Genomic DNA, 27,230 nt, shown 5'->3' with positions numbered 1-27,230 from the left:
AGAGAACTTCAAGCAGTTACGGTTGTTTAAAGGGGAATACCTACTCACAAACTTCCTTAAAAACAAGGGAAGTTCAGTTAAGCTATGCTTCTTTAAAAGTACCTTAATCCTTACATGCTATGTTCACTATCATATTCTGTCCCTTTATGGCGTTGTCTACATAGCGGGTTATTTTTGAATAAAGGACGTTATTCCAAAATAACTTTGCAAGTGTCTACACAGCAAGCCCATTATTTTGAAATAATATTGAAATAATGAGATCTTATTCTGAAATCTGTAACTCTCATTGTACGAGGAATAACGCTTATTCCAGAATAGCTATTTCAGAATAGGACATGTGTAGACAAGGCAAATGGAGTTATTTTGATATAAATGGCCTCCAGCCCTTCCCACAGGTGCCCTGCTAGCCACTCTGTCCACACTCATCATAGAATCACAGAGCTGGAAGAGACCTCAGGAGGACATCAAGTCCAGCCGCCTGCCCAAGGCAGGACCAATCCCAACTAAATCACCCCAGCCAGGGCTTTGTCAAGCCAAGACTTAAAAACCTCTAGGGATGGAGATTCCACCACCTCCCTAGGTAACCCATTCCAGTTTTTCACCCTCCTAGTGAAATAGTTTTTCCTAATATCCAACCTAGACCTCCCCCACTGTAACTTGAGACCGTTACTCCTTGTTTTGCCATCCATCCCTACTGTGAACAGTCTTTCTCCATCCTCTTTGGAGCCTCCCTTCAGGAAGTTGAAGGCTGCTATCAAATCCCCCCTCATTCTTCTCTTCTGCAGACTAAATAAGCCCAAATCCCTCAGTTTCTCCTCATAGGTCATGTGCTCCAGCTCCCTAATCAGTTTGGTCGCCCTCCGCTGGACCCTCTCCAATGCATCCACATCCTTTCTATAGCGAGGGTCCCAGAATTGGACACAATACTCCAGCTGTGGCCTCACCAGAGCTGAGTAAAAGGGAATAATCACTTCTCTAGATCTGCTGGCAATACTCCTCCTAATGCACCCTAATATGCTGTTAGCCCTCTTGGCTACATGGGCACACTGTTGACTCACATTCAGCTTCTCATCCACTGTAATCCCTCTTCTCCTGCAGCCCTTAAAGCTGCAGCCACAGGGGAAAGAGCTTGTGGCTCATGGTGGGCCCGGGCCACTGAGCCCCATAGCAGCTGCCAAACCAGCGTGTTTATGAGCAACTCCATTGCGCCCTCTGAGCCCTCCAAGGCTGCAAGGGAGCTAGCAGCCAGCTCTCAGGACCTTGTCTGAGGATGGAAGAGGTGTGCAGCTTCCTGATCTGGTGCAGAGATCGTGGACCTCATTGAGGTCTGGGGAGAGGAGGTGAAAATCCAGGATCTCCGCACCAGGTGTAGGAATGCAGGCATCTACAGCTGGATGGCAGACAGCCGGGCCATCAAGGGCCACATGCATGCCCAGGAGCAGGTGTGCATGAAGGTCAAGGAGCTAAGGCAGACCTATGCCAAGGTCGGGGAGTGCAGCTCCTGCTCCAGGATGCATTGCAGGCCTGCCCATACTACACCCAGTTTCACCATATCCTAGGGGATGGGTCAGTCCCTTCTCTCACCTTGTTATGTACTCAGGGCTGGAGATGCCTGTCATCACCTTCCCAGAGGGCACAGGCAGTGAGGAGGAGAAGGATGAAGCTAGCACCAGCTTCATTCCTGCTATCCAGGAGGTCATGTTCACCCTAGAGCTGGTACCCCAACCCAGGATGTTTCCTGGGCATCATCTGAGGCTGGGGAAAGCCCCTCAGGTGAGTGCCATTACTGTCCCTAGACACACACAGGTGGAGGTGGCATGTGGTGAGAGGCAGTTGCATCCGTCTCTCGGCATGGGGATTGCATAGCGCACAGCCCCAGGAAGCAGCAACAGAGGACCCTTGTGCTCTTGCTTACAGGGTATCTGGAGAGGCCTGCCTTCTTCCCAACCCTAGGGTGGGACACCCTTCCATCACAAGCCACCGCTAGACAGAGGTTGGGGACATGGAGAGACAAAGAGAGCGACACACTCACTCAGGAGTGCTGTACATGGCACATGGGCATGGCCACACTTCCAGGGTGGCATCTGCTTCTGGGGACAGCACGGTGAGGCACAGGAGTGTCTGCCACTCACACACACCTCCCCACAGCACTCTGCCCCCCTCTCTTCCAGTGGGCAGGGATACAAGTCCTCTCCCTGTGGGATGCTGCCACTGCCAGACGCGACATGTGTGCAGCACAGAGGGAAGACCAGCTGCCCTGTAGTTCCTCTCCTGCCCGTAGGCTCCCGGTCTAGCTGGCACCTTCCCATACTTCCTTGTCCCAGGGGCATGTGGGTAGTGAGGCTCCCCCCGGGAACATCTGTGTCTCAGCAGGAAAGGGCCCGCTGTCTAGGTCACAAATGACATTGCTCAAAGCACATTGTCTTCGTCTGACACATGGCTGTATCGGGGGGATCCCTATAAGCTCAAGCCTCAGAAGTGACTGCTGTCCTGATGCCCTGCTTGAAGTGCTCCCGAGTGGCTTTATCAGCGTCCAGTGAGTGTGGATGCTCTATTTTGAAATAGATCAGCACTATTTCGATGGGCATTTGCCATGTACTCCTCCAAAGTAGCTTATTCTGAAATAAGTGTGCAGTGTAGACATGCTATATAAGTCCCATTCATCTTCAGCATATTCAGTGAATATAATATTATTATAATATTAATACACATAATATAATACACATCCTCACAATCACACTGTAACACAAAATGCTAACTCAGACACATAGCAACAGTAACTTACACATTTGTTAGTTATCTGTAGCCCAATAAAGTATATAATGTGGTGGTGTCTTATGAGAAAGAATGAGTTGATACTTTTTTGTTGGATTTCTAAAATAACTATTTTAGGGAAAGAAGATCCATTGTTTTGTCACCCTTGACCCCACCATTGTAGCAAAAATTGCCCTCTGTTTGTGGAAAGGACATTAGTAATGAGCTTTTGAATTTAATTATTTTTCTGCCTTCAAGAAGAATCTGGTGTTAACGGCACTACACCACTGTCTAGAGGAGCTTGACTTCAAATGCTAGAGACTTTGGGGGCAATATTTTGAAACCTGCCTCTCAGAATTGATTCATGGATCTTGGATACATAAAATCTATAATTGAATATACTTTGGGAAAATATTTGTGTGTAGAAATTAAAAGGCTGTTTTTAATTTTTATGTGAAATTAAGGGGAGAAAACTTTATCTTCAGTATTCCTTTTTTTAAAGGTTCTACAGGAATTACAAGTAGTGGATGAAATATGCTGTAGGTATAACAAATACATCATACATCAAATCAAAGATTTTATTATTTGTTTTAACAAGACCTAAGTGTTCTGTGAACTAGTTGGAGTTTGTGTTATAACTTGATCTTCTTGCTGTTGTAGATCGCTGACATTACTTGAGTGTGTTTTCTCTGTGGCTTACTGTGTTAAATGATGTGGTGTTTACAAGCCACTTGACATAGAACAAAGTATTTTAGTGTTCTGTTTGAATGAGTAGAATAAATCTAAAAATAAAACCTTTGTTTCTATTTTTAGGGTCAATTTTAATTTTTTTTCTTTCAGATCCACTATAAAGAAGAGTATGAAAAATGTAAAGGCAAATTCACATTTGTATCTGACACCCCTCAGTTAAATCATGTGAAAAATCTGAGTGCTTTTATTTCTCAGGTAAGATGTAAAAGAATGCTGAATATTCTTCAGTGCTTAGTTACTAACAAAAAAATCACCAAATGGAATATTGCAATTTTTGTGTGAGTTGGCTGGGGAGTCTATTAATATCAGCTAGCAAGAGAATCCAAAAGTTGTATTGGGTTATAATAACAGTGTCACTGCACTATGCAGTTTGTGTGTAATGGTAATTTAAAATTGCATAACTGCTTTCCTTTAGCACCCTGCAGCATTTGATAAACATTAAATGTAAATAGTTCTGGGGGAGTAGATGTTACCCCTTGTGAACTGGGGGGCCTGCTCATCAATCTGGGATAATCAGCCATACTTGGTTCTGTTCGTGACATTTTCACCAGGGCTCTATTTATTTTTCAACTCAAAACAAAACAAAAATCAAAATGATTAGAAAAGCAGTAGTCCTGTTCTTGACTAGAATTGTGGGATTTTCTGGCCTCCAGAAACTGAAAGGTCTGGACATCCTTGGATTTGCCCTCTCAAAGCCTTCTGCTGCAACCAGAGGAGACTATGCACTTAGCTGTCTCCAGGTTGGGCTCCCTCATGGAGGCTACGTCTAGACTGCAAGACTCTTTTGAGAGAGGCTTTTTCGAAAGATATTTTCGAAAAAGCTTCTTTTGAAAAAGAGCATCTAGACTGCAATCTCTTCTTTCGAAAAAGTGAGCCGCTTTTTCAAAAGAGAGCACCCAGGCAGTCTGGATTCTCTCTTTCAAAAAAGCCCTGTTTGCATTCAAGAACGCCTTTTTTCAAAAGAGCACTTTTGAAAAAAGGCGTTCTTCCTCGTGAAATGAGGAGTACCACCGTCGAAAGAAGAGCCGCGTTCTTTCAATTTAATTTCGAAAGAACGTGACTGTAGTCTAGACGCAGGTGAAGTTTTTTCGAAAAAAGGCTACTTTTTTCAAAAAAACCCTGCAGTCTAGACACAGCTGGAGGGTGCTCTTCTCTGATATCCTGCACTGGGAATGAGTCTAGGCTCTGTCCTGCTGTGCCAGCTGATTCCCCACACCTGCTTGCTGGCCTTCCCTGCAGAACTGTACCAGTTGCCCCTTGCCGGTATATGTGGGTAGTGGGCTTAAAAGCCAGCTCCGCGGGAGCTGGTGCATGCAAGGAGCCACCTCCCCGTAAACATGTAACCTTTGGCATTTTCAGTGGTTACATATTTACCAAAATAAATGCATTTTAACATCCCTAATTCATATACATTTCATATATTTTCTCTGAAATGTCAGTGCTAGTGAACTGAGACCAAATAAAGAAGCACACAAGCACATGTTTGCTGCTTTTCTGACATTTATCTTCATGTGTCAGGAATAGGTAGGATAACTCATGAGTTGGAATAAACATAATGGAATTATTCTGAAGTTTCTTATTCACAAACATGAATGTCATAACGGAGATGAGACATCACACAATCTAAAGAAGCCCAGTATATGTGAAGTTATGTGCCATCTTGTTTAGTATCAGACAACTACAGCATGTGATGTTGCTGATTATTAATAAAACAATACTTAAGATTTAATATGCAATGAAAGCTAAAAAATTGCTTTCAGTTTCAAAGGTTTTTTAGGCTTCTATTGAGATTGCATGTTTTGTTGCAGTGGTTGAATCTGACAAAGCAATAGATGACTAAAATTGTAAATTGCTGACCTCTAGTGTTCCATAGCCTTTCGTGAAGAATGTAGGTATTTTTAGCATTGTATTTTGTCATCTGTTTTCAACTTCCAAAAATCTGGAGAAAATTAATTTTCTGGAAGAATTTAAAAACAGTCCTTAATAGGAATAACCAGAGTAATAAATTAGACATGCTCCAGTTGGTGCATGTCAATTAAATATTATAATGCATTTCTGTTGGCATATTCCTTATAACTGTGATTACATTTAGAGGTAGTATCTGACACTGTTTTATGAATTTAAAATTTGTGTCAGATCCTGAGATACTTGGCCTTAGAGAACAAAAGCAAGCCGAAAATTCAGTACTACTTTTCTGGCTCACATCACAAAACTCTGTTGTTTGTTTATCCACTGAAACACAATGTGCAAAACTCCAGAAATCTGAAAATATATAGATAATTTTGCTTTTTGGATCAAGAAGTGAATTAGTAAGTGATAGATTTTTATTTATTTATTTTTTTTTTGCTGATCCTTCTTGCCTCATTGAAGGCTTCCTTCAAAATGACTTCAGTTTAACTATAAAGTACATTACAGTGTTTCATGGATTATATCCACTAATCTGACATACAATGTGATTTCAAAATCAGTGTGTGTGTTCTTAATTTACTCTATAATATTTGCTTAGGTCTTTTCCAGTAGAAGCTTCCTCATAACATTATACTTCAAGGTAAAAGTTTAGTTTTTATGTGATTCTATTTGAATTAATTTCTGTATTATTTGTCTTTTTTACCCCTAGGCAAAGTACAAAGGATCTGCTAAAAAAGACCTTTCCAATTCTTTGTATAAACTGATGCCAGCCACAATTGACAGTGTTTTTGCAAGGCAAGTTACACAGCTTCAGAGCAAGGTAAAGTTTAAAAAACAAGTTATTTTTAGATGTTACACAACAGAACACTACTAACTCCAGTAGCTTTAAACAGATATTTTCTTACATATTTGATTTACAGAGTCAGTTTCTCAGTGAGTGTATATTGTCACAGCTCTATTGACTTCAGTGGAGAATACTGCATTTTACACCATCTGATGATATTTCTTATGTTCAGTAAAAAGTATTTGAAAAACAGTAAGTCATTTAGTAATGCATACATTAATTATTTGATACTACTGAGTAACGCATGGAAAAGAAGACAAATCAAATTTACATTGCAGTCTACATGATCCAAGTGTTACATTGGCATTGTAAGATTTTTATCAACTCCAGTTGATGGCTGGGGGAGACGGCATGGGGGCAGCTGCCACAGGGCCTGGTGATTCAAATGAGTTCCGGGGCTTCCGGCCACTGCTACTGTGGCAGTGGAGGCAACCAGAGCCCTTTAAATTGCCACCAGAGCCCTGCGCAGCATGCTCCGGGCGTTTCTGAGGGCTGGCTGGGGGAAAGGGTTTTTAATGCCAATGCTTGCACCTCTAAAGCCTTCCACCCTTATGTTCCCCTGGAGTGAGGCAGTGCTGCAAAGCTGATCACCACCTGCCTTCTTGCAGCAGTTTCTCATCTTGGTCTCCCCTCAGTGGTCATAAAGCACCGCTGCAATGGCATCCCCTGCTTTCAGTGAAGCACGGTCATTAGATTCTGACCAGTTAGAGATCAAAAGGCTGACTTCATTATCTAATCCATATTTTTTGCTAAAGCCCCATTGTTCCCTGCAGCATATTTTTAGTGTTTTCTCCAGTCCAGTTGTGTCACTCAGATTTAGGGTTGCCAGGTGTCCAGTATTCTACTGGATAGTCCGGTTTTTGCACCCTCTGTCCAGTAAAGAAATTCAGAAACGCCAGGCTTCCATTCGGTGCCCAACCGGAAAAACAGAAAATACCGGACATGTGCAATGTCCGGTATTTTCTGTTTTTCCGGCTGGGCGCCGAATGGAAGCCTGGCAGGGGGAGGGGGAGTGGCTGGGAGGTGGGGCGCTGGGAGCCTGTGATAGCGTGCAAAAGCGGTGGTGAAGGCAGTGGCTGGGACTCCCAGCTACTCCCCCACCTGGCTTCTGCATGCAACCAGAGGCTCCCAGTGCCAATCACGGCCCCACCTCCCAGTTGGGAGCCTGTGGTTGTGTGCAGAAGTGGGGGAAGTGGCTGGGAGTTCCAGATTTCTGCATGCAACCAGAGGGAGTCCCAGGCTGGGAGGTGAGACTGCAGTCGGTGCTGGGAGCCTCTGATTGCATGCAGAAGCTGGGCGGGGGCGGAGGGAGTGGCTGGGAGGCGGGGCGCAATTGGCGCTGGGAGCCCTCAGCTGATTGTGTCTGAGAAGGAGTGATGCCTTGGGGAGGAGGAGAAGCCCTGTCCCTGCTCCTGAGTGTTGTTCAAGTGCGTTGTGGCACCGTAGTCCAGGAGAGAAGCCCGCAGGTGCTTTGTGGTTGCGTTTAGGCGCCTTCCATGGGCTCTTAGCCAAAACTGACTGGGGTGGAATTTCTGCTTCTTCCCATTGGGACACCCAAAGGACCTGGCTATGGGGAAGTCACTTTCCTACCCATATTGCCCCCCCCCCCCCGCCCTGCCATTGTGTTGCTCAGGATCTGCCTCTCTCTGCTTTGGGTAGCAGGTGGCTGTTTTGCAGAGCAGGCTCTACTATCTCCCCCTTTGTTCCCAGTTTGGTTGTGTGTTTGGTGTGGTTTTTTTTTGCTTGACAAATTTTTTAGCCCATGTGTTGAGTATTTTTTGGGAGACCAACTGGCAACCCTACTCAGATTGCATTTGTGGTAGAAAGTACTTATGAACTCAAACATTTTTTGTTGGAAGTCCATAAGTCTAAGTGGCAAAAAATCAGCTTTGAACTTATGCATTAAATGTCTATCTATAAGTAATGCTCCCTATCTGCCAGTTATTTACATGTTTTAGGTGTGTCTTCCCAGTCTCTTCTATTTTAAATACATTCGCCACTTTTTTGAGACCTGCTAGATCAGCAAAAGCAAAAAGCATAACATGAAGCACAGTCAGGATTTCTATTCCATATTAAATACAGTAAGTCAATCATTCAACATACTGATGTTCTCTGGAAGTTCTTAAAATACTGTAACAATTCCTTTTGCAAATGAAAATAACTACCCATCATAAAGGGAAACACTGAAATCTTAAATGAGGAAATAGATTTTTATTTGTACACTGACTTATCGAGTCAGCATTTGAAACTCCACAAGGGTGGCAGTATATCAGTCATGTCTGTAAAAGTCAAATGTATTACTGTGAAATATATTTCTAGTAGTTTGAAACAGAAATCTTAGTGCAATAAGTTAATTCAGAACAGTAACTAAAATGACATCAACATACCATGCCATTGTAAAATTATTGATTATAAGACTTAAGTGATATTGCTGTAGCTAGATTTGTCCCAGGGTCACAAGGGCAATGTCTACACTGCAGTGCTATTTCAGGATCCTGGATGTTTCCTGAAATAGCTATTCCACGTCTTTTGAGCAGGTCCGTTATTTTGTAACATAACAGGCTCACTATTCCAACATCCCTGTAAACCTCATTTCAAATTTCAAAATAAGCTACACAATTTATTGGTCCAACTTCTGTTGGTGAGAGACAAGCCTTTCAGCTTATACAAAACATATTATGTCACCTACCTTGTCTATCTGATTATAATAGTTATGGTTTAAATAAATTACAGATTATAATAGTGATAAAGTAACAAAATTGTATAATGTTTTTTAAACACTTGGTTTGATTTATAAAGCATCAGTTAATTAGTTTGCCATGGGACTCGCTCCTGGATCCATTCCAAATGAGAATATTCTACAGTAATTATGTTTTCAGGTTTCATGTATGAAATCATATTTTCTTACACACCAGTGATGTTAAGGAAAATATCTGAGAGTAAAAACATTTGAGTCATAAAAAAAAATCACAAAAATAAATAGGGGCTGCCCTTTTCATATAACATTTATTCAAGATTTTGCCGAGTCGTCCAATATTCCTAAAGAAATAAATATGAAATAAAGAGTAGTTGCCATTCTATGCCACAAATGCTTCCTTTAGAGCAGGGGTCTCCAAACTTTTCAGCCCGAGGGCCGCATTAACTATCAAACAGCAGTTCGGGGGCCGACTACACACTTGAGGTCCAAATAAAAAACAATCAAAACATGGATGTTGTTTTTAATTATTTATTTAATATTATTTTATTCAGTTATTATTTAATAACACATTCATACACTACACATGAACACCTGTATTAGTGTGAATGGTGAAATTGTTTCCTGGATGCCAAAATAGCAGACATTTCTGGCTTTAGATTTGTTGTCCCTAACATCAACAGTGACCTGAGATTATCATCGGACAAGTTTGTTCTCAAATTGTTCTTCACGTATTTCATTCTTGAAAATGTTTGTTCACACAGGTATGTTGTTCCAAAGATTGAAAGGTACCTTGATGCAAAAGTTTTGACATTAGGAAAGTCTTCCTTGGGCAAAAACTGGTAAAAACCCACCAGTCCTATTTTGAACTTGTCCCTAAGGAGGTCATTTGCTTGCAACTCAATGACTTCCAGCTGCAGTTCATCTGGGCAACTGGCCACATCTGCTTCAAATGGGTTTTGAAACAAACTCACTTCTTCTGCCTTTGAATCCAAAAAGGTCTCCACGGGCCGGATGAGAGGGCCTCGCGGGCCGCATCCGGCCCCCGGGCCGTAGTTTGGAGACCCCTGCTTTAGAGCTTATAATTATAGAATCATAGAATACTAGGCCCTCGAGAGGTCATCGAGTCCAAGACCCAGTACTGTCTAGACCATCCCTGATAGACATTTATCTAACCTACTCTTAAATATCTCCAGAGATGGAGATTCCACAATCTCCCTAGGCAATTTTTTCCAGTGTTTAACCACCCTGACAGTTAGGAACTTTTTCCTAATGTCCAACCTAAATCTCCCTTGCTGCAGTTTAAGCACCATTGCTTCTTGTTCTATCCTCAGAGGCCATGAAGAACAATTTTTCTCCCTCCTCCTTGTGACACCTTTTTAGAAACCTGAAAACCACTATTATGTCACCTCTCAATCTTCTCTTTTCCAAACTAAAAAAGCCCAGTTCTTTCAGTCTTCCTTCACAGGTCATGTTCTCTAGATCTTTAATCATTCTTGTTGCTCTTCTCTGGACCCTCTCCAATTTCTCCACATCTTTCTTTCTTGAAATGTGGCACCCAGAACTGGACACAATACTCCAACTGAGGCCTAATCAGTGCTGAGTAGAGTGGAAGAATGACTTCTCTTGTCTTGCTCACAACACCCCTATTAATGCATCCTAGAATCATGTTTGCTTTTTTTGCAACAGTATCACACTGTTGACTCATATTTAGCTCGTGGTCCACTATAACCCCTAGATCCATTTCTGCCGTACTCCTTCCTAGACAGTTGCTTCCAAATTCTGTGTGTGCGAAACTGATTGTTCCTTCTTAAGTGGAGCACTTTGCATTTGTCTTTATTAAACTTCATCCTGTTTACCTCCAATTTGTCCAGATCATTTTGAATTATGACTCTGTCCTCCAAAGCAGTTGCAACCCAGGTAGGTATAATATCCCCTTTATGTGTACACACATTATACATTATAACAGACCATAAAACTGAGACTTTGCTGATACATTTTTCAACTTGTGGTGTGAATCAACCAAAAATGTTTCAACTCAGAGTTCTCAAGGTGTTATCCCCAAAAGAGGAAGTGAAGATGGGGTGGTTTCTTTCCTACTGAGCTGAATTTAAAAATGCTTTGAACTCTTACAGGATTCTCTCCTAAAAAATCTTTACAGTATCCAAGTCTAATCTATACTGTGTCTATCACTGTGATATTTAGGAAGTAAATTATTTTAAGCTTCAGTTTAGTCATGGTAAGATATTTGCTGCTTCTCCTTCAATGAGGTTGTAGCTCAGCAGACTGTCATTTTCTTCAAGGAGCAATCTAAGATGGGGAGTAGGATTGTGGGTTTACTGGTCATTATGCTACTACCTATCTTGTGGAAGGGATATTAAAACAGGGTAGAAAAGCCATGCTTTCTTTCTGAGGGTGATTGTTGGGCCATGTCAGGAGGTTGATCATAAAGTTTAGAAAATTTCCACACCAAGAGTGATGATTAGGCGTATTTGTCCAGCTGTTGAGTCTGCCAGAGTCTTCTGGAGGAAGTTGCATGGAAAATTCCTTGGTTTAAGATAGGACAGAAGCACCTAGAAAGGTCAGTTCCTACCTACAACTTACAATCACGTTCCTCTGTGAGGAAAAGCTTGCCTCCATTGAAGTTATTGGCAAAACTCTTGTTAACTTTGGTGGGGCCAGATTTCACCCTGTAGCATTCCAGCCACATAATTTCATATGGAGTGGCTGCATCCGTACTGGAGAGGGCATGATTATATATTCTGCCATGCCTTCCATGCTCACTGTTCAGGTTTGGCTGTAATTATACTTTAGCTTCTCTATGTAATATATAGCGGAGGCACAAATGTGACCAGCTCTGGCTTTTATAACAACCATCTTTGTTCTTGTTAAGTATCTGGAAAATGGAAATCCATTCTTGCAAAAATTTTAGAATTTTTGAAAACTTTTCCTTCAGGAATTGGAACAAAAAATGAAATGTGATTTCCAGATTTTTTTTTCATGGGGTGGAAGTGGGGTGGGAGGGGCGGGGGGGGGGGGGAATGGAAACTATTTTTTGACCTGTTGGCTGTCCATCAAAAAAGTTCTTATCAATTTCACTTTCTCCCTTATAGCAGAAAATGGAATTCAGATGAGTCCTTTAGGTGAGCACCAAGGGAGCCTTCATTTTCACTTACCCATTGAAAAATTGTAATTTTCTGGCAAAATAGAATTTTCCCACAGAAATTTTTGATTTTTACACATATGGCATTTTCCATTGGAAAATTCCCAATGAGCTCTAGTTTTGTATTCAGGATGTTAAATTACAGGTAATCAGCAAATCGGGTAGTCGATGGAAATTCCATTGACTACGTGATTAGTCAGTAAGGGGGGAAACTGCAGAACTGCAGCAGGGTTAGCTCCTGTCCCAGGCAGCTCCTGGCGGCTCTTAATACATTTAAAAAACAGAGGTGCAGCATCTGGGACCGGGCACATGCCAGGAGTCAGATTCCTGGCTCACGCCTGGTCCCTTGCTATGCCTTTGACTCCTTTGCCCCTCCTCCCTGAGACAGTGCTTGGGGGAGCCGGCTCCTGCTCCCCTCCCCTGCCTATTGGGTAGTCGATTAATGGACTAGTTGCTTGTATCCCTATTTTGTACCTTGTCTTTTTCCTCTCAGTAAAGCAGTGGACTTAGCCCCCTTCCAACATAGTTTTAAAATGGTATTGCACACACAAAGCATTTTTAATAGCCTGAGGGACGAAATGATGCAAGGAACATCATAAAAGATTGTATGCATTCCATTGCTTTGTTTCTGCCATGAGAAAAAAATTGCTCTGGTTATTCCTTATCTGGAAAAAAAGAACATACAGCAAATTGAAGATTATAACATGTCAGCAGATAGTTTCTTGTTTCAAGCATTTGCTGCAGCATCTCAAGAAGTTATTTTATGTGGATGTTTAACAATATTTTCTGCTTGTTTTTGATGATGAAGTATCAAGAGAATCTTAAGTCCCACATTTGACTTCCAGGACAGTCAAAGAGCATCAATGTAATTGCTTTCTAATACACAGAGCCCTCCTGTTACTATAAGATGTGCTGTAAATGGTTTCTTGAGCTTTATTGCATCATTGTAATGTTAATTTATTGAAACCAGAACTGGATCCAAGTTTGTAAAAGTTAGCCTTCAGTTTCATACTTGGTACCCATATTACACAATGTTCAACAGTTACATATATTACTTAATGCTTATGGTGAAGTATATTGTGTTTTTAATTTCCTCTCTGAAAAGCAGCAGATATTAATAGTCTAGTTATAATTCTGTATTCAAAAGCATATCTGGTAACACAGTTCTCTCATGTACCTATTACATGTCCTATTTCTCTACTACTTCATGCCCATTTTATATATATTCGTAGACCAAAAATAGAAATCTCAACAACAAAATCCAAAATAACAATAACACTAGGTTAAGTTGGAGTTGAAGGTGAGTGGTCATATCGGTAACTTAATTATTAATGTAAAGGTAAAAATTATTGTTAAATGTTGTAATTATGCAGAAACAAACATTAGGAATTCAGGAAATTCAGAGATAAGGTTAAACTTGAAAGAAAACTAAATATTTTAAGGTGTGGAAATGCATAGCCAGGGTACCAAAACAGTATTGACTATTCTATATGGATACAATGGCAGGGGAGGAGAGAGAGAGAGAGAGAAAACGTAATTTATCCATACAGATCAGTTTAATCACTGTCACACACACTAATATGCTTTTATCATAATGCATTGTTAATATATTGCATCACTTTGGGGCAGAGTTAAGGTTGTTAGGAGGACCTGTAATCTTTAATCTTTCTGTTTAGCACATTTATTGTGCTATATGCTAATGTTTAAAAATATAAACACATATGCCAAAGCATGGAAAACTTATATAAAATGAGAAAAAATTATAAGCACAAGATAAATCACTGTAGATAAATAACATGTTTCCAAGAATACTGGTGAAATTGCCATTTCTTTAAATCTTTCAAACTTGATTATACAAATTGTGAGATATAGTTTATGAATATATGATCTCTTTGCACTCCAGGTAGATTATAGATTACTATTTGACTTTTTCTAATGAAAAATAATTCTATGATTCTCTACTTTACAAAATAAAATGTTACATTATCACAAAATTAAGTTAAATAGAGAACACTGAGAAAGAAGATTATAAAGTTGTTAAATTGCAAGCCAAATACTCGTCTGTTTACACAAACAGAGCTGTTTACACAAACTGATGGAAGCTTCTGTGCAATTAATATACGGTTTCTCACATTGATGACTTTGTTGCTATAGCTAACATTTCAGTATAAAAAAGTTAATATATGGTACTATGTATATTGTACAAGTGAGTGATTCCATTTTGGAAGCAATCTTGGGACATTTTTTTTCAGGCTTGCTAGGGTTGGAAACATCATGAAAGCGACTTCTTCAAGGGAGGGGTTTGGGTCACAGATTACATAACTAGACTGCTCCTATGATTTTGTTGGGGGTTACTTGCTTTGCCAGCTACAAAATGTAATACATAATATAATGAGATAGTGTCTCAGATTTTTGTTTTGGTATGAATTTTTTTCCCCTAAGGACAAGCCATCTTTGTTTTTGGTTTTACATCCTATAGAAATACAGCATATTTTATGTTTTTAAAGTTTTGGATATGCATTAAAATGGTAGTATTAGAAAAAGTCTACTTTTCACATTCATCTTTAATCTGTGGATCTTCTCGTTACTGGATATAGTCAGTTTGGGTATTTTATATCTCCTAGGTTACTTGATTTGTGTCTCTTATATAGAATCATAGTGCCTTTCAAATAGGCAAGAAAGGGCATTTCCACCGATTTCTATTCTCATATATTCAAATAGTCTTGGGTAATGTTCTCAGGGGCTATTTTCTAAAGAATTTTAGGGTATTAATTTTTCTTTATATTGAAGATTTTAGTTTCAAATCTTCCTTCTCTTGATCAGCTTTCAACCTTACTGTGTTAGTATTTACCGTTTTCTCATGGATTATTGTATTGCTTAGTACAGAGAGCAGTTTGAAAACACATCCTCTTGATGCATGTTTCCTTTTCAGGAATCAAAACCTGGTACATTTGCTAAATGTAAGCATAAAAGCTTATGTCAAGGTTAGGTATAATGTAAGTTTTCACATATTTGGTTGGCTTGTACATGCAGTACTATGAAAGCTGTAGGATTGCTTAATGTTTGGCTTAATTTCTACTGCAAAAATAAGAAAACTAGTTCATAAATTCAAGATAGTGTCACTTTCCTTCAAATTAGTGATTAGTAAATTTAGGTATTATCCTTTAAAAATGATATCTCCTAGTAGATCTGTGTTTATCTGTTTCTACCTATATTGCTTTTTAAGGTACTCTACAAACAGAAATATGATGCTGAAAAAGTGACATCAGATTATGCACATATGACGGAGCCCCCAGATGTTAAGCATGCTATGGAAGTAAATAAACACCAGAGTAATGTAAGTACACTCTTCTCTTAATTTATTACATTGCTTCAGTAATGGTCAAATCTGCTTATTCCAGTGGTCCCCAACCTTTTGAGGTTGTCGGGTGCCAGGGGGCGTGGCCGTTTGCCCGCCGGGCACCAGGGGGCGGGGACACTTGCGTGCCCGGGGGGTGGCCCCCCCCTAGCCGCGCGCCCGGGGGCGGGGCCCCCCTAGCCGCGCGCCCGGGGGCAGGGCCCCCTCCAAGGGCTGCGCGCCCGGGGCCGGCGCTCCCCCCTCCCGCCGAGTGCCGCGCGCCCGGGGCTGGTGCTCCCCCCTCCCGCCGAGTGCCGCGTGCCCGGGGCCGGTGCTCCCCCCTCCCGCCCAGTGCCGCGCACCCGGGGCCGGCGCTCCCCCCCTCCCGCCGAGTGCCGTGCGCTCGGGGCCGGCGCTCCCCCCCTCCCGCCAAGTGCCGCGCGCCCGGGGCCGGCGCTCCCCCCCTCCCCGCCCCCTCCCGCCGCGTGCCCGGGGCCGGCGCTCCCCCCCTCCCGCCGAGTGCCGCGCGCCTGGGGCCGGCGCTCCCCCCCCCCCCACTGCGTGCCCGGGGCCGGCGCTCCCCCCCTCCCACCGAGTGCCGCGCGCCCGGGGCCGGCGCTCCCCCCCGCTGCGTGCCCGGGGCCGGCGCTCCCCCCGCCGCGTGCCCGGGGCCGGCGCTCCCCCCCGCCCCCCCTCCGCCGAGTGCCGCGCGCCCGGCGCTCCCCCCGCCAAGCGCACTCCCCCCGCAAGCGCCTGTGCGCCATGTGCCCGGGGCCAGGCCAGCCCCGAGCTCCTGGCGGGCGCATTGAAATGCCCCTGCGGGCTCCATGTTGGGGACCACGGGCTTATTCTATATTAAATGTTCATGTTATATTTGAATATTTCATGGGTTTTTATTTAGCTTTCTAAAACCTTCCATATATACAAAATGTAAAAAGACACATTTAAAATCACTATGAGCATAATTACTCACTCTCTCTGTTTCTCTATGTCTTTGAGATGCAGTGTCAAAAGATTTTAAAGTACCTATTATTTTCTGTTATGACATTGGTTTGTAAATTTGTTTTAAAGCAAATTTCCCTGAATTTATATTTGCATATTTTATGCTTTAAAACAGCATGCTACTCTTTATTTATGCAAAACTTCAAATGGCTTCAATGTCTGTTTGTCAATTTTCATACACTTCTGCAAAGTTTTGCTGTTTTTAGAGCGGTCAAAAATGGTATTTTTGTCCTGATCTTGTGAACACTTATGCTTATAAGTATATTCATGGGAGTAATACTGAAGAGTTCTACTGAACTATTCATGAGTATATTTGCAGAATATAGACCCGTGGTGCAGTTTTGCAACAGACTAATAGATGCTTAAATTATTGATTTTTCAGTGGACTGCATTGGAGTCACTGAGGAATAGAATTTGTCCTCATAGTTTTTTCAAACATGAGTTACCATTACTATTTAAAAAATACATTAATAAAAGAGTTATTTAAAAATCTTATGTACTTTATGGATGCTTTCTTCCCTTTTTTCATTTCTCACAGATTAGACAATAAAATAGCATTGTCATATTTAAGATTTTGACTGTGTAAATTTGGTTTTAGTTTCATGTTCTCATACACTAGTTTAGTGCTGCATTTTTGTGGTTGCAAATGCTAGAGAAATATTTATGTTGGTTGAAAAAATATAAATACAAAAACAATTTCAAGGAAAAATTCTGTTGGTCTTCAGTTTTGCAGAAGATTTATTTATAGAAACCTGAATTTTAGGCAAAATTTGGGTAGCATAATTACGTTCCTTTAAATGTAATGTAAAAATTATGAGTAAATTCTGCGACTTTCTTGCACTCCACTGGAGGTTATACTATATGTTCATAGTGGTGTCTTCTGGCTTTGGATTCTTTGAATATGTTTGTACATACCTTTGGAAAAATGAAGGGTTTTTTTTAAAAATAATTTTGTGCTGCATTTGAATAATAGCTTAATTAACATTGCCCACTTCAAAATGTAATACACCCCTTAGGCAAATTCCCAGTTGTTTAAAAGCTTGAGAGATGGTCAGCAACTAAGAGGCTGTTGAGAGACTTCAGGGGACACGGTGCTGGGAAGAGGGTAGAATTCTGGGGCTGGGAGATATTTCTAAGCTACCACTCTCAAAAGCAACTCACAGCCAACCCACTTTCCCCTCTTGCTTGCAAACTGACAAGCTGTGCCACCTCTTGCTTTTGGAAATCATCAGGATGTCAGATGAAGAAAGGGTATGGGACATAGCTTGAGAGAAAGAGGCCAGTGGCTCTTGATATGAAATTGCAGCATAATAAAACTCTCTGTCCATGGGGATGGGAGTTCTTTCTGATTCTCACTAAGGATGGTGAGAATCAGTTTTGGGGATGTGAGAGGGTTGTGTTACAGTTAGGGAAAGAAATTATAGTGGGAAAAGAGATGGAACCCATGGTATGTGAGGAGTTGAGGAGAAGTACAGGAGTGGGGCTTTTAGGGTAAAAAACTATCATCATTTGGAATTGACTGTCCTTTGAATTGTAATTATAATTTGTAAATCCACAGTCCAAAACAGCCCCCCCCCTTTGTTCCCACAGCTGTGCATTCTCCTGTTAACAGCATTAATGAGGTAGTGTGCAGATGGGGAAATAAATAAAAAGCAGTCATGCTGTCTCCATACATGCCATAAACACAACACAATAGAATGTTTGTTAAGTAAAGGAGAACAAACACAGAAGGGAAAGATGTTGTCGTATGACATTTTAAAACAGAATATTAAAAATAATGGAAAATATGGGAAAACATTCAGCCTGAACAAACTAATAAACCAGCTTGTTGCATCCAGTTCACTGTTCCCCTCCCCAGCCCCCCTGCCCCATTTCTAATATAGATCTAAGATGTGGGGGATACATTTTTATTGCCCGTGAGAAATGGGGTATGGAATGCCAGTTATTGTTACATACCTACTGTGTGAAATTACTTGGACACCATACTAAATATTTGCTTGGGGATTTTTCATTTTGTGAGTAAAGGTTTAATTAAGAACCACAAGAGGCTTCATGTTCAGCTCTGAATATGGAAGTTTGTTAATGGAGATATTAAGGATTCCAAATATGAAGCATCTGCCTTTTGGAACTTAGGCTATTTGTAGAATCGTTGCTTTGAGGAGAGAACAGAGTTAGAAAGAAATTCTCTTGCAGGAATAGGAAGACAAAGCTCTTTTATCCACCACTCTGTACAGTATACCTAAGGGAGCAGAACGTATGTTTACTTACAATGGTCTGCCAACTCAATTCAACCTTTACATGGAGGGTTTACATCTAATAGGATTAGGATGTGTTTAAGACTATTTACTCAGTTTTAAAATAAGACTGACATTTATACTCAACTGTGTGAAATGTGCAATTTCCTTTAAAAATGAAATTGTATTCCACTTACAATACATTTGTGCTGACAATTTGAAACTGTGATGTGCTGTAGGCCTTCACACCACTTTGAATAATATTAACACCCTGTTCAAGTGTGGGTTGAAGCTGCATAATAGAGAAATACTGTAAAATCTCCTGAACAATGTGATCATCTGTAAAGGGAAACATTTTCACCTTTTTAGTACTTCTAACAAAAAAAAAAAATCACTCTCCGAAGCATAAAAGCTGTAGGAAATGTGCTTGTAATATTATTCTAAGCTGTGTTCAACACTGAAATAAAAGTATGTTCACTTAACAGACTATTTTTCTATAAATAAATTGTGTTTCTATTGCATACAAGTTTGTGTGAAATGAACATTAAGAGCTTGACTTCATCATACAAATGTCATGCAATTTGGAGAGAGGCTGCCAGTTTACCCTATATAACTGTGTGGTGCTATCTTTTTATCTTATCCAAAATTTTCCAAACCATGGACTGTAATTTTTGCCTATGGGCTGTAGAGATCTGGCTGGTCACATGGTACAGATTCTCCTGTTTCAAGCTGAGAAAAACAGAACAGATGGGAAGGAGAGAAGAAATGAAGAGCAAAAGACGACAATATAATTAACATTTTCAAAACGGAGAAAGCCCTTGTTCTGTTTAAAAAACTGTAGTTGCAATAGTATAATAAGATGCAACTGGTAAGATGGATGTGTGGCAGTATAGTTACAACTGAGGGAAGAGGTGATCCTCAGACAATCTGTCAAGATGTAGTTAATATTGTGAAAAGTTTGTGGACCTATGATCTACAGCAGGGTTGGGGAGCCTAAGGCTAGGGGGCTGGATGCTGCACCTGGGTTGCCTGGATGTGGCCCCAAAGGCTAAGGGCCTCCCCCAGCATTAGGGAGCCTGTGCTGGCACTCTAGCCCCCCGCAGCACCCAGCTCCCAACTGATTTTTCTGTGGGTCAGCAGCCCCCAACCCAAAAAATGTTCCCCACCCGTATCTACAGAATGTATTTATAGGGCTCTATCACTGGATAGTCTGCATATTAAAATGATAGCAGTTATAGAGAGGTTTACCTATTCACTTTGTTTTACAAATGTTAATCTTTATAGCATTCCCTTGTGCAATATGTAAGTGTTGTTATCCCCTTTTTACAAATTAGGAATCTGAGACATCCTTTCCCAAGGCCATACAAAGTAGATGGAAGTTTTGAGAATAGAGCTCAGGTCTCTTGGCAGCGAGCTTCATCCTTATCCCACTAGGTAACATTGTCTTTAAAATGATAGTTACCTTGATGGAAGACTCCTGGAATGTATGAAGGTTCTACACAGTCCAAATGAAGTCAGAGTTTTTAATATCCCCACTGACCAATTAAAAAATCAGTATTTTCACAGAAAAGCATGTTAACACATAGTATGTATGTTTATCTTTTAAAACACAAGTGTGAACATTGTCCACAAAAATAAATTCCAGGATAGGAATTACATGTCCTTTGATAAGACCCAATCAGCAGATTAAAATTAAGGGCATGTTTAACCATCATTTGTCCACCACCACTTTGGAAATTGCTGTAGTGCAGGATTCTTTTTCCTCTGAAGAAGGTGACATTAAAGCTATGGATTGATGGGTATTCTATGCTGAGTATATCTTAAGAAAAATCACACAAAGCTGTCTAGCTTTCTGTTGACAGTGGTTGTCAACAGCAGCTCCCTCTGGGCCACTCCCACCTGGTGATGAAAATGGTTTTACTGCCAGTGTATATGAGACTGAATAGTTTTCAGCCCCATTACCAAAAAGGATGATGGTGTCAGTCTGTAATGTTCCAGAAATATTTTCTTTCATGCACACAATCAGTGAAGCAGTTTTCAACACCATTTGAGGGTGAACCAAGCAGAGCTATTATTGGCAATGTTTGTCACCATCTAGGTACTTTCCTCATGTAGATGGACTCCAGAGTGACAATACTGTAGCACAGACTCAAGAGGCTCAAACGGAGAGTCATGGGCCATTCAAAGTACCAAAATGATTAGTTCACTTTAAGACTAAGGGTCAAATTCATCCCTCAGAAATGTGTGCACAACTCCTATTTGACTTTCGAATGTGTATTTCAGAGGTAGCACTAGCTGCTTGCATGTTCCTTAAAATTCCATTTTGAACAGGAGCTAGGGTGGAGGACATGATGCAGAAAGGCATCTGAATCCTTTAAAACAAGGGCTCTTTTACTGAAATAAAAATGTAATATAAAAAAAAAAACCCAAGATGATTGACAGTCAAAGATTCTGCATCCTACATAGCAACCTGTTTACATTTCATTCCCCAATGAATAAAAATTATAATGCAGGTGGAATTAAAAATTCAAAAATCAGATGGAGGACTTCTTACTCTGACTCTATAACCCTCATTTCAAGAGGAGTAAGGGAAGTTGAAGGAAGAGCATTCTTCCTTTGACCTCCTGCTGTGTAGACAATGCCAAAAGCTGAATTATGCAATTTTGACTTTAGCTACGCAATTGACATAGCTGAAGTTGCATATCTTAATTCGACTTTAGCCCTGCTGTGTAGATGTGCCCCAAGACAGATTCTCGGGTGCTGTAAAATGGGTGCATCTCATCAGACTTTGGACCTGTGTCCATTTACATGAGCAGGTCCTATAACACTAATTAACTAATTATGGACTAGGTCTTAACTTTTTCTATGCCTTGCAAGTAATTCAGACTATTTAGATAAATCTGCAGGGGCACAAGGCCTTTTTGTTCAGATTAGCAATCAGGTCACTAGATGTTTCTTTAAAAATATTCAACAGATGACTACTTTTTATAGCAAGTTTTCTAAAATGATAGTCTAGTTTAAAATTAATAAAATAACATAAAACTAACAAGAATATTTGTGTATTGATGGGAAATAACTGCAATGAGGAAACAGATGCAGATTTTCCCTCTTATCTCTCTCTTTTTGTCTCCCTCATACTCATTAATCTTCTCTTAACTCTCAGCTTACCCTCTCAGGGTATGTCTACACTACAGCGCTAATTCGAACTAACTTAGTTCGAATTAGTTAATTCGAACTAAGCTAATTCGAACTAACGCAACTAGAACTAAAAACTAGTTCGAATTAGCGTTTTGCTAATTCGAACTAGCACGTCCACACTGATTGGACACAGGGGCGCATTTAAGGGCGGCTGAAACCGGTTCTGGCAGGGCATCAGGTCAGTAGTTGCATTGTGTGGCTGCTGTCTGAGGCTATCTGAGGCGCGTGCTTAAAGGGACCCCCCTGGACAGCAGGTTCTCAGCTTTTCCGCTTGCTTGCCAACCTCACCGAGGGACAGCAAAGCGTTGGTCTCTGTGCCCGTCTGTGTCGGTGCTTCCCTTCGGGGGGGCCGCCGCAGGTGGCAACATGGAGCCAGAGCTCGCCCTGCACCTTCTGGTGCACTTTCTGGACTTGCTGCTGCAAGCCTGCCAGCAATGGCTGGAGGCTGCCTGGCACCACCTGGTGAACGTCAGCCCCCTGCCTCTCCGCCTGGCCGCCCTGGGGGCCGTGGAGGAGCCGCGGCGGCGCCCGGATGCCGGCGTGCCCCGCCGCATCTGGCGTCTGGACACCAGCAGCAACTGGTGGGACCGCATCGTCCTGGAGCGCTGGGAAGACCGACAGTGGACCCAGAATTTCAGGATGAGGAGGGACACCTTCCTGGAGCTCTGCGAGTGGCTCGCCCCTGCCCTGTGCAGAAGGGACACTCGCATGAGGCCCGCCATCCCCCTCCAGAAGCGAGTGGCCATCGCCCTCTGGAAGCTCTCCACGCCAGACAGCTACTGATCCGTCGGGAACCAGTTCGGCGTGGGGAGATCCACCGTCGGAGCAGTGCTCATGCAGGTACGGCACTCATCGGCCACCGGACCGGGGGGGGGGGGGCTGCAAGGAGGGGATGGGCCGCCCCAGGGAAAAAGGGTGGGGGAGGGAGGAGGCGAAAGTGCCCCGCACCAGTCTCTCCCGGCCATACTACACGCCGCCCGGGGGGGGGGGTTGCTTCCGGGAGTGGGGTATGGGGCACTGCCAGGGCATGAACACTCCCAGCCAACCGGGCGCCCCACTGAGTCGCGCTTTGCTGTGTCTCTCCGCAGGTGGTCAGGGCCATCAACCGGGTGCTGCTCCGCAGGGTGGTCCTCCTCGCCGACCCAGACGCCGTCATCCGGGGCTTCGGCGCCCTGGGCTTCCCCAACTGCGGGGGGGGCCATCGACGGGACGCACATCCCCATCTGTGCCCCGGAACACCAGGCCTCCCGGTACGTCAACCGCAAGGGGTACTTCTCCGTCCTCCTGCAGGCCGTGTGTGACCACCGGGGACAGTTCACGGACATTAATGTGGGCTGGTCCGGCAAGGCACACGACGCACGGGTGTACCGGAACTCCTCCATGTGCCAGAGGCTGCAGGCCGGGACCTTCTTCCCCAACCGCCACATCAGGGTCGGGGACGTGGACATGCCCGTGTGCCTGGTGGGGGATGCCGCCTACCCCCTACAGCTGTGGCTGATGAAGCCCTACACGGAGCACCTCAATCCCTCCCGCCAGGCCTTCAATGCCAGGCTCTCCAGGGCCCGCATCGTGGTGGAGGGGGCCTTCGGGCAACTGAAAGCCCGCTTTCGATGCCTCCTCGCCCGTCTGGACCTCGCCGAGCACAATATACCTCCTGTAGTGGCAGCATGTTCAAATTGCTGCACAATTTGTGTGAGAGAAAGGGGGAGGCTTTCCTGCCAGCCTGGATGGCTGAGGCTGACCGCATGGCTGGCCACTATGCTCAGCCCCGCACCGCCGATGTCCGGGAAGCCCTGCGGGAGAGCTTCCTGGTGTAGGAGGAGGAGGACTGAACTCTCCCTGCATGCCCCACTGGGGCCTTCTTCCACCCTCCCCCCCTTCCCCTTTCCCCTTCCTAACCACCCTTCCTAATGTCAAATAAAGACACCTGTTTTGGCAAACAACATCTCTTTTTATTTAACACAAGTGGGGTGCGGGGACGGAGGAGTGACGGTGGGAGAGGGGAGGGGGAAACCTGGGAGGAGGGAGCTGGAAGGGGAGGGAAGGGAGGAAGGGAATGGAAAGCTCAGGGGTGGGGTCAACGTGCCTCTCCCGTCTTGCAGCATTGCGGGTACGGGGGCCTCGGGGGGGAATGGGTGTGGAGTTTGGGGCAGGAGGGACCGGGGCTGCGGAGGAAGTAGGAGGGGCAGGAGGAGCAGGAGCAGGAGGAAGCACGAACCGGTCGAGGAGGCTCTGGAGGTGGCCTCTGAGGGCACGGCCCTGCTCCTCCAGTGCCTCCAAGCTCCGCTGGCGCAGCCTAAGGTCCTCCTGGACCCAGTGGTCCTGGGTGCGGAGCTGGTGATCCAGGAAGTGGAGGTGCCACCGCTGGTACTCCTCCTGGTTCCTGGCTCTCCTGCTGGCCCGGGCGCGGGCGGCTGCTGCAGGCGGGGTGGTGCGCCCTGCAGGCCCAGGTGCTGCGGCTGTGGTGAAACAAAAGCAGCGGTCAATTCTCCCTGGGTCCCAGGTGGGTGAAACCCAGCCCCCCTCTGCAAGGCCAGGGCCCCTGCATGACACCCAGCTGCTGCTCCGTGGTGGGCAAGGCCCAGACGCACGGTCCCTGGGCTGCCTCTCCCCCCAGCCCTCCGTACACATAAGGGGAGCATGATGGTACTCACATGTGGAGGCCTCCCCAGCCTTGGACGACACAGGCGAGCGGCTCAGTGGGGTGCCTCCGAGGTCCTGGGTCCCGGGCAGGCTGCTGCCAGGCTCCTGGCTCTCGGTGTCCTCCTCCTCCTCCTCCTCCTTCGTGTCAGGGAGTGGTCCCTCTGCCCTGGGGTCAATCACCACCCGGGGGGCAGGGACGGCATGAGCCCCCAGGATGCGGTCCAGAGCCAGAAAGTGGGGGCAGGCCTCTGGGTCGGCCCCTGGCAGGCAGGCCCGGGAGTAGGACTGCCGCAGGTCCTTAATCTTGCAGCGGACCTGCTCCCTGCTGCGGTGGTGGCCTCTGGCCAGGCTGGCAGCCATGCGGCTGTAGACAGCCGTGTTCCTGTGGCTAGTGCGGAGATAGTGGACATTGGAGGCTTCCCCCCAAACCTGGATGAGGTCCACGATCTCCGCACTAGACCACGCAGGCGCCCTCCTCTTGCGTCACCGGGTAGGCTCCTGGGAGCTGCCAGGCTGGTCCCGGGAAGAGGGGGAGGGCTGGGGGCCATTGGGTGGCTGACTCATGGAGTGTCAGGTGCAGGGTCTGCTGGCACGGTGCTGGCAGCCTTGCAACTGGCACAAACACTGTAGCCAGCCCATGGCCCTTTAAGGAGTCCGGGGCCGGGAGGGGGGCAGTAGAGTTTGCCTGGTGTTGGCCAGAGTGGCCAGCAGGGCAAGCTGGGAAGGGCTAGCCTCCCACTAGTTTGAACTAAAGGGCTACACAGCCCTTAATTCGGACTAGTAAGTTTGAACTAGGCGTTAGTCCTCGTGAAATGAGGTTTACCTAGTTCGAACTAAGCGCTCCGCTAGTCCTAATTAAGTTCGAACTAGCGGAGCGCTAGTGTAGCGCCTATCAAAGTTAATTCGAACTAAAGTCTGTTAGTTCGAATTAACTTTGTAGTGTAGACATACCCTCACTGCTGCTGAAAGCTGCAGGACTCTCAGCAGCAGAGTTCTATGCAAAAAAAAAAAAAAAAAAAAAAAGTGTGAATGGACACATTGGGCTCGTCTACACTGGCCCCTTTTCCGGAAGGGGCATGTAAATTTCATGAGTCGTAGTAGGGAAATGCGCGGGGGATTTAAATATCCCCCGCGGCATTTAAATAAAAATATCCGCCGCTTTTTTCCGGCTTTTAAAAAAGCCGGAAAAGAGCGTCTACACTGGCCCCGATCCTCTGGAAAAAGTGCCCTTTTCCGGAGGCTCTTACTCCTACTTTGAAGTAGGAATAAGATCCTCCGGAAAAGGGCACTTTTTCCGGAGGATCGGGGCCAGTGTAGACGCTCTTTTCCGGCTTTTTTAAAAGCCGGAAAAAAGCGGCGGACATTTTTATTTAAATGCCGCGGGGGATATTTAAATCCCCCGCGCATTTCCCTACTACGACTCATGAAATTTACATGCCCCTTCCGGAAAAGGGGCCAGTGTAGACGTAGCCATCATGTATGGCTATTCACAGTGAGAGACAGAGGGTAGTTCTTGAGCTACCTGTGGCATTGTTCTTTTCTGAAGAGATTAAGTAACCCTTTGATAGTCTTTATTATTTACATTATGATGGCACCCAGTCATGATTGTAGTCTCATTTTATGAGACTACACAGACAAAGTAAAAGAGGGTCCCTTCCCCAAAGAGTTGAACTTCTGTTTTCCTCTTTCCTACACAGTGGTATTTCCTCCATTTCCTTTCCTATTGGTTTTCTTCATTTGTGATGGGGTTCCCTTTTCTCTTTTCTTTAGTTCATTTTTCTATCTTATGCACTTTTCTCTTCCCTCTTGTGATTTTTTTCTTCATTTCCCATGATCTGTATCCCAACCCATGATTGTGCAGATTGCTCACTGCTGCTGCATCTGTTCCACCTCTCGAGCGGAATAGCTTTCCTTTTTACTGTTATAATACTGTATAAAAAAATTAAGAAAGCATTTCAATAGATGGAGCTGAATACCAGCTGTGTAACAGGGGCCAGCACATTGTTCCAGTGGGGAAGGGTCAGCATTCAGGGACTGAGGTTATTCAGGAAATGGGAAACATATTTTTTTCCTTTCTTTGGCCTACCTCTGACAAACTACTGTTCTGCTGCATAACATTTTTATTCTCACTGGAGTATGACATGCTGCAGAGTGGAGCAAATATATATTGCAGACCTTTGTAAAACATTAGATGATTTTCCCTCAGACATAAGTAATAGGTAGGTGGAGGAAGAAGAAGGATTCACTCAAGGGAAACCTTTGCAATAGACCTTGCATCAAATATCACTGGGAATGGTGAAATATAGAGGATTGTGACTGCTTGATTTTTCCCCCTTCATCCTGAAACTAGCCATAATCTATTATTTCATGCTGTATATGACCATGTCATTTGGGCACAATAAGTGTCCACCATGGTGTATGGTGCATTGATTTTTCCTTGTTTGAATGTACCAGTCACTTCAGTCCTAATGTCTGTTTTGAGCACATATGCTGGCCTTTAATTTGCAATTTACATGGATGATAGGGTCCTATTCAAAAACCTGTTCCTGCTGCCTTTGTGGTGTTCACCTCACCTCATGTGGTCATTAGGATGAACAGCATATAATTAGCTGAATCCATGTAAAGCTCTGCGCTGCATGCAAGTGTTTGTACATCTAGTGTTCTTTAAAAACAAAATAAAAGCACTTTTGAGTTGTTCTCAC

The 27,230-nt window shown here is 43.9% G+C and overlaps 1 protein-coding gene across 4 annotated transcripts in view; it reads left to right on the top strand.

Annotated features, from left to right (window-relative positions):
- Positions 1-27,230, top strand: part of NEBL (nebulette) — a 418,429-nt gene that overhangs the window by 302,858 nt on the left and 88,341 nt on the right. For 2 of the 4 annotated variants that reach the window (XM_089776727.1, XM_089776728.1), the window contains exons 3-5: positions 3,595-3,699; positions 6,122-6,232; positions 15,341-15,451. The exons of the other annotated variants lie outside the window; for them this stretch is intronic. In XM_089776727.1, the coding sequence (XP_089632853.1) occupies positions 3,595-3,699; positions 6,122-6,232; positions 15,341-15,451 (327 nt within the window). The remainder of the gene's footprint in view (positions 1-3,594; positions 3,700-6,121; positions 6,233-15,340; positions 15,452-27,230) is intronic. 4 annotated transcript variants of the gene reach the window in all.

Source organism: Pelodiscus sinensis, chromosome 2, assembly GCF_052426305.1.
Source record: "Pelodiscus sinensis isolate ZL-2025 chromosome 2, ASM5242630v1, whole genome shotgun sequence".
NCBI classification, from domain to species: domain Eukaryota; kingdom Metazoa; phylum Chordata; order Testudines; family Trionychidae; genus Pelodiscus; species Pelodiscus sinensis.
Note: the sequence above shows the minus strand (reverse complement) of the source record. Positions and strands in the feature narration are given on the sequence as shown.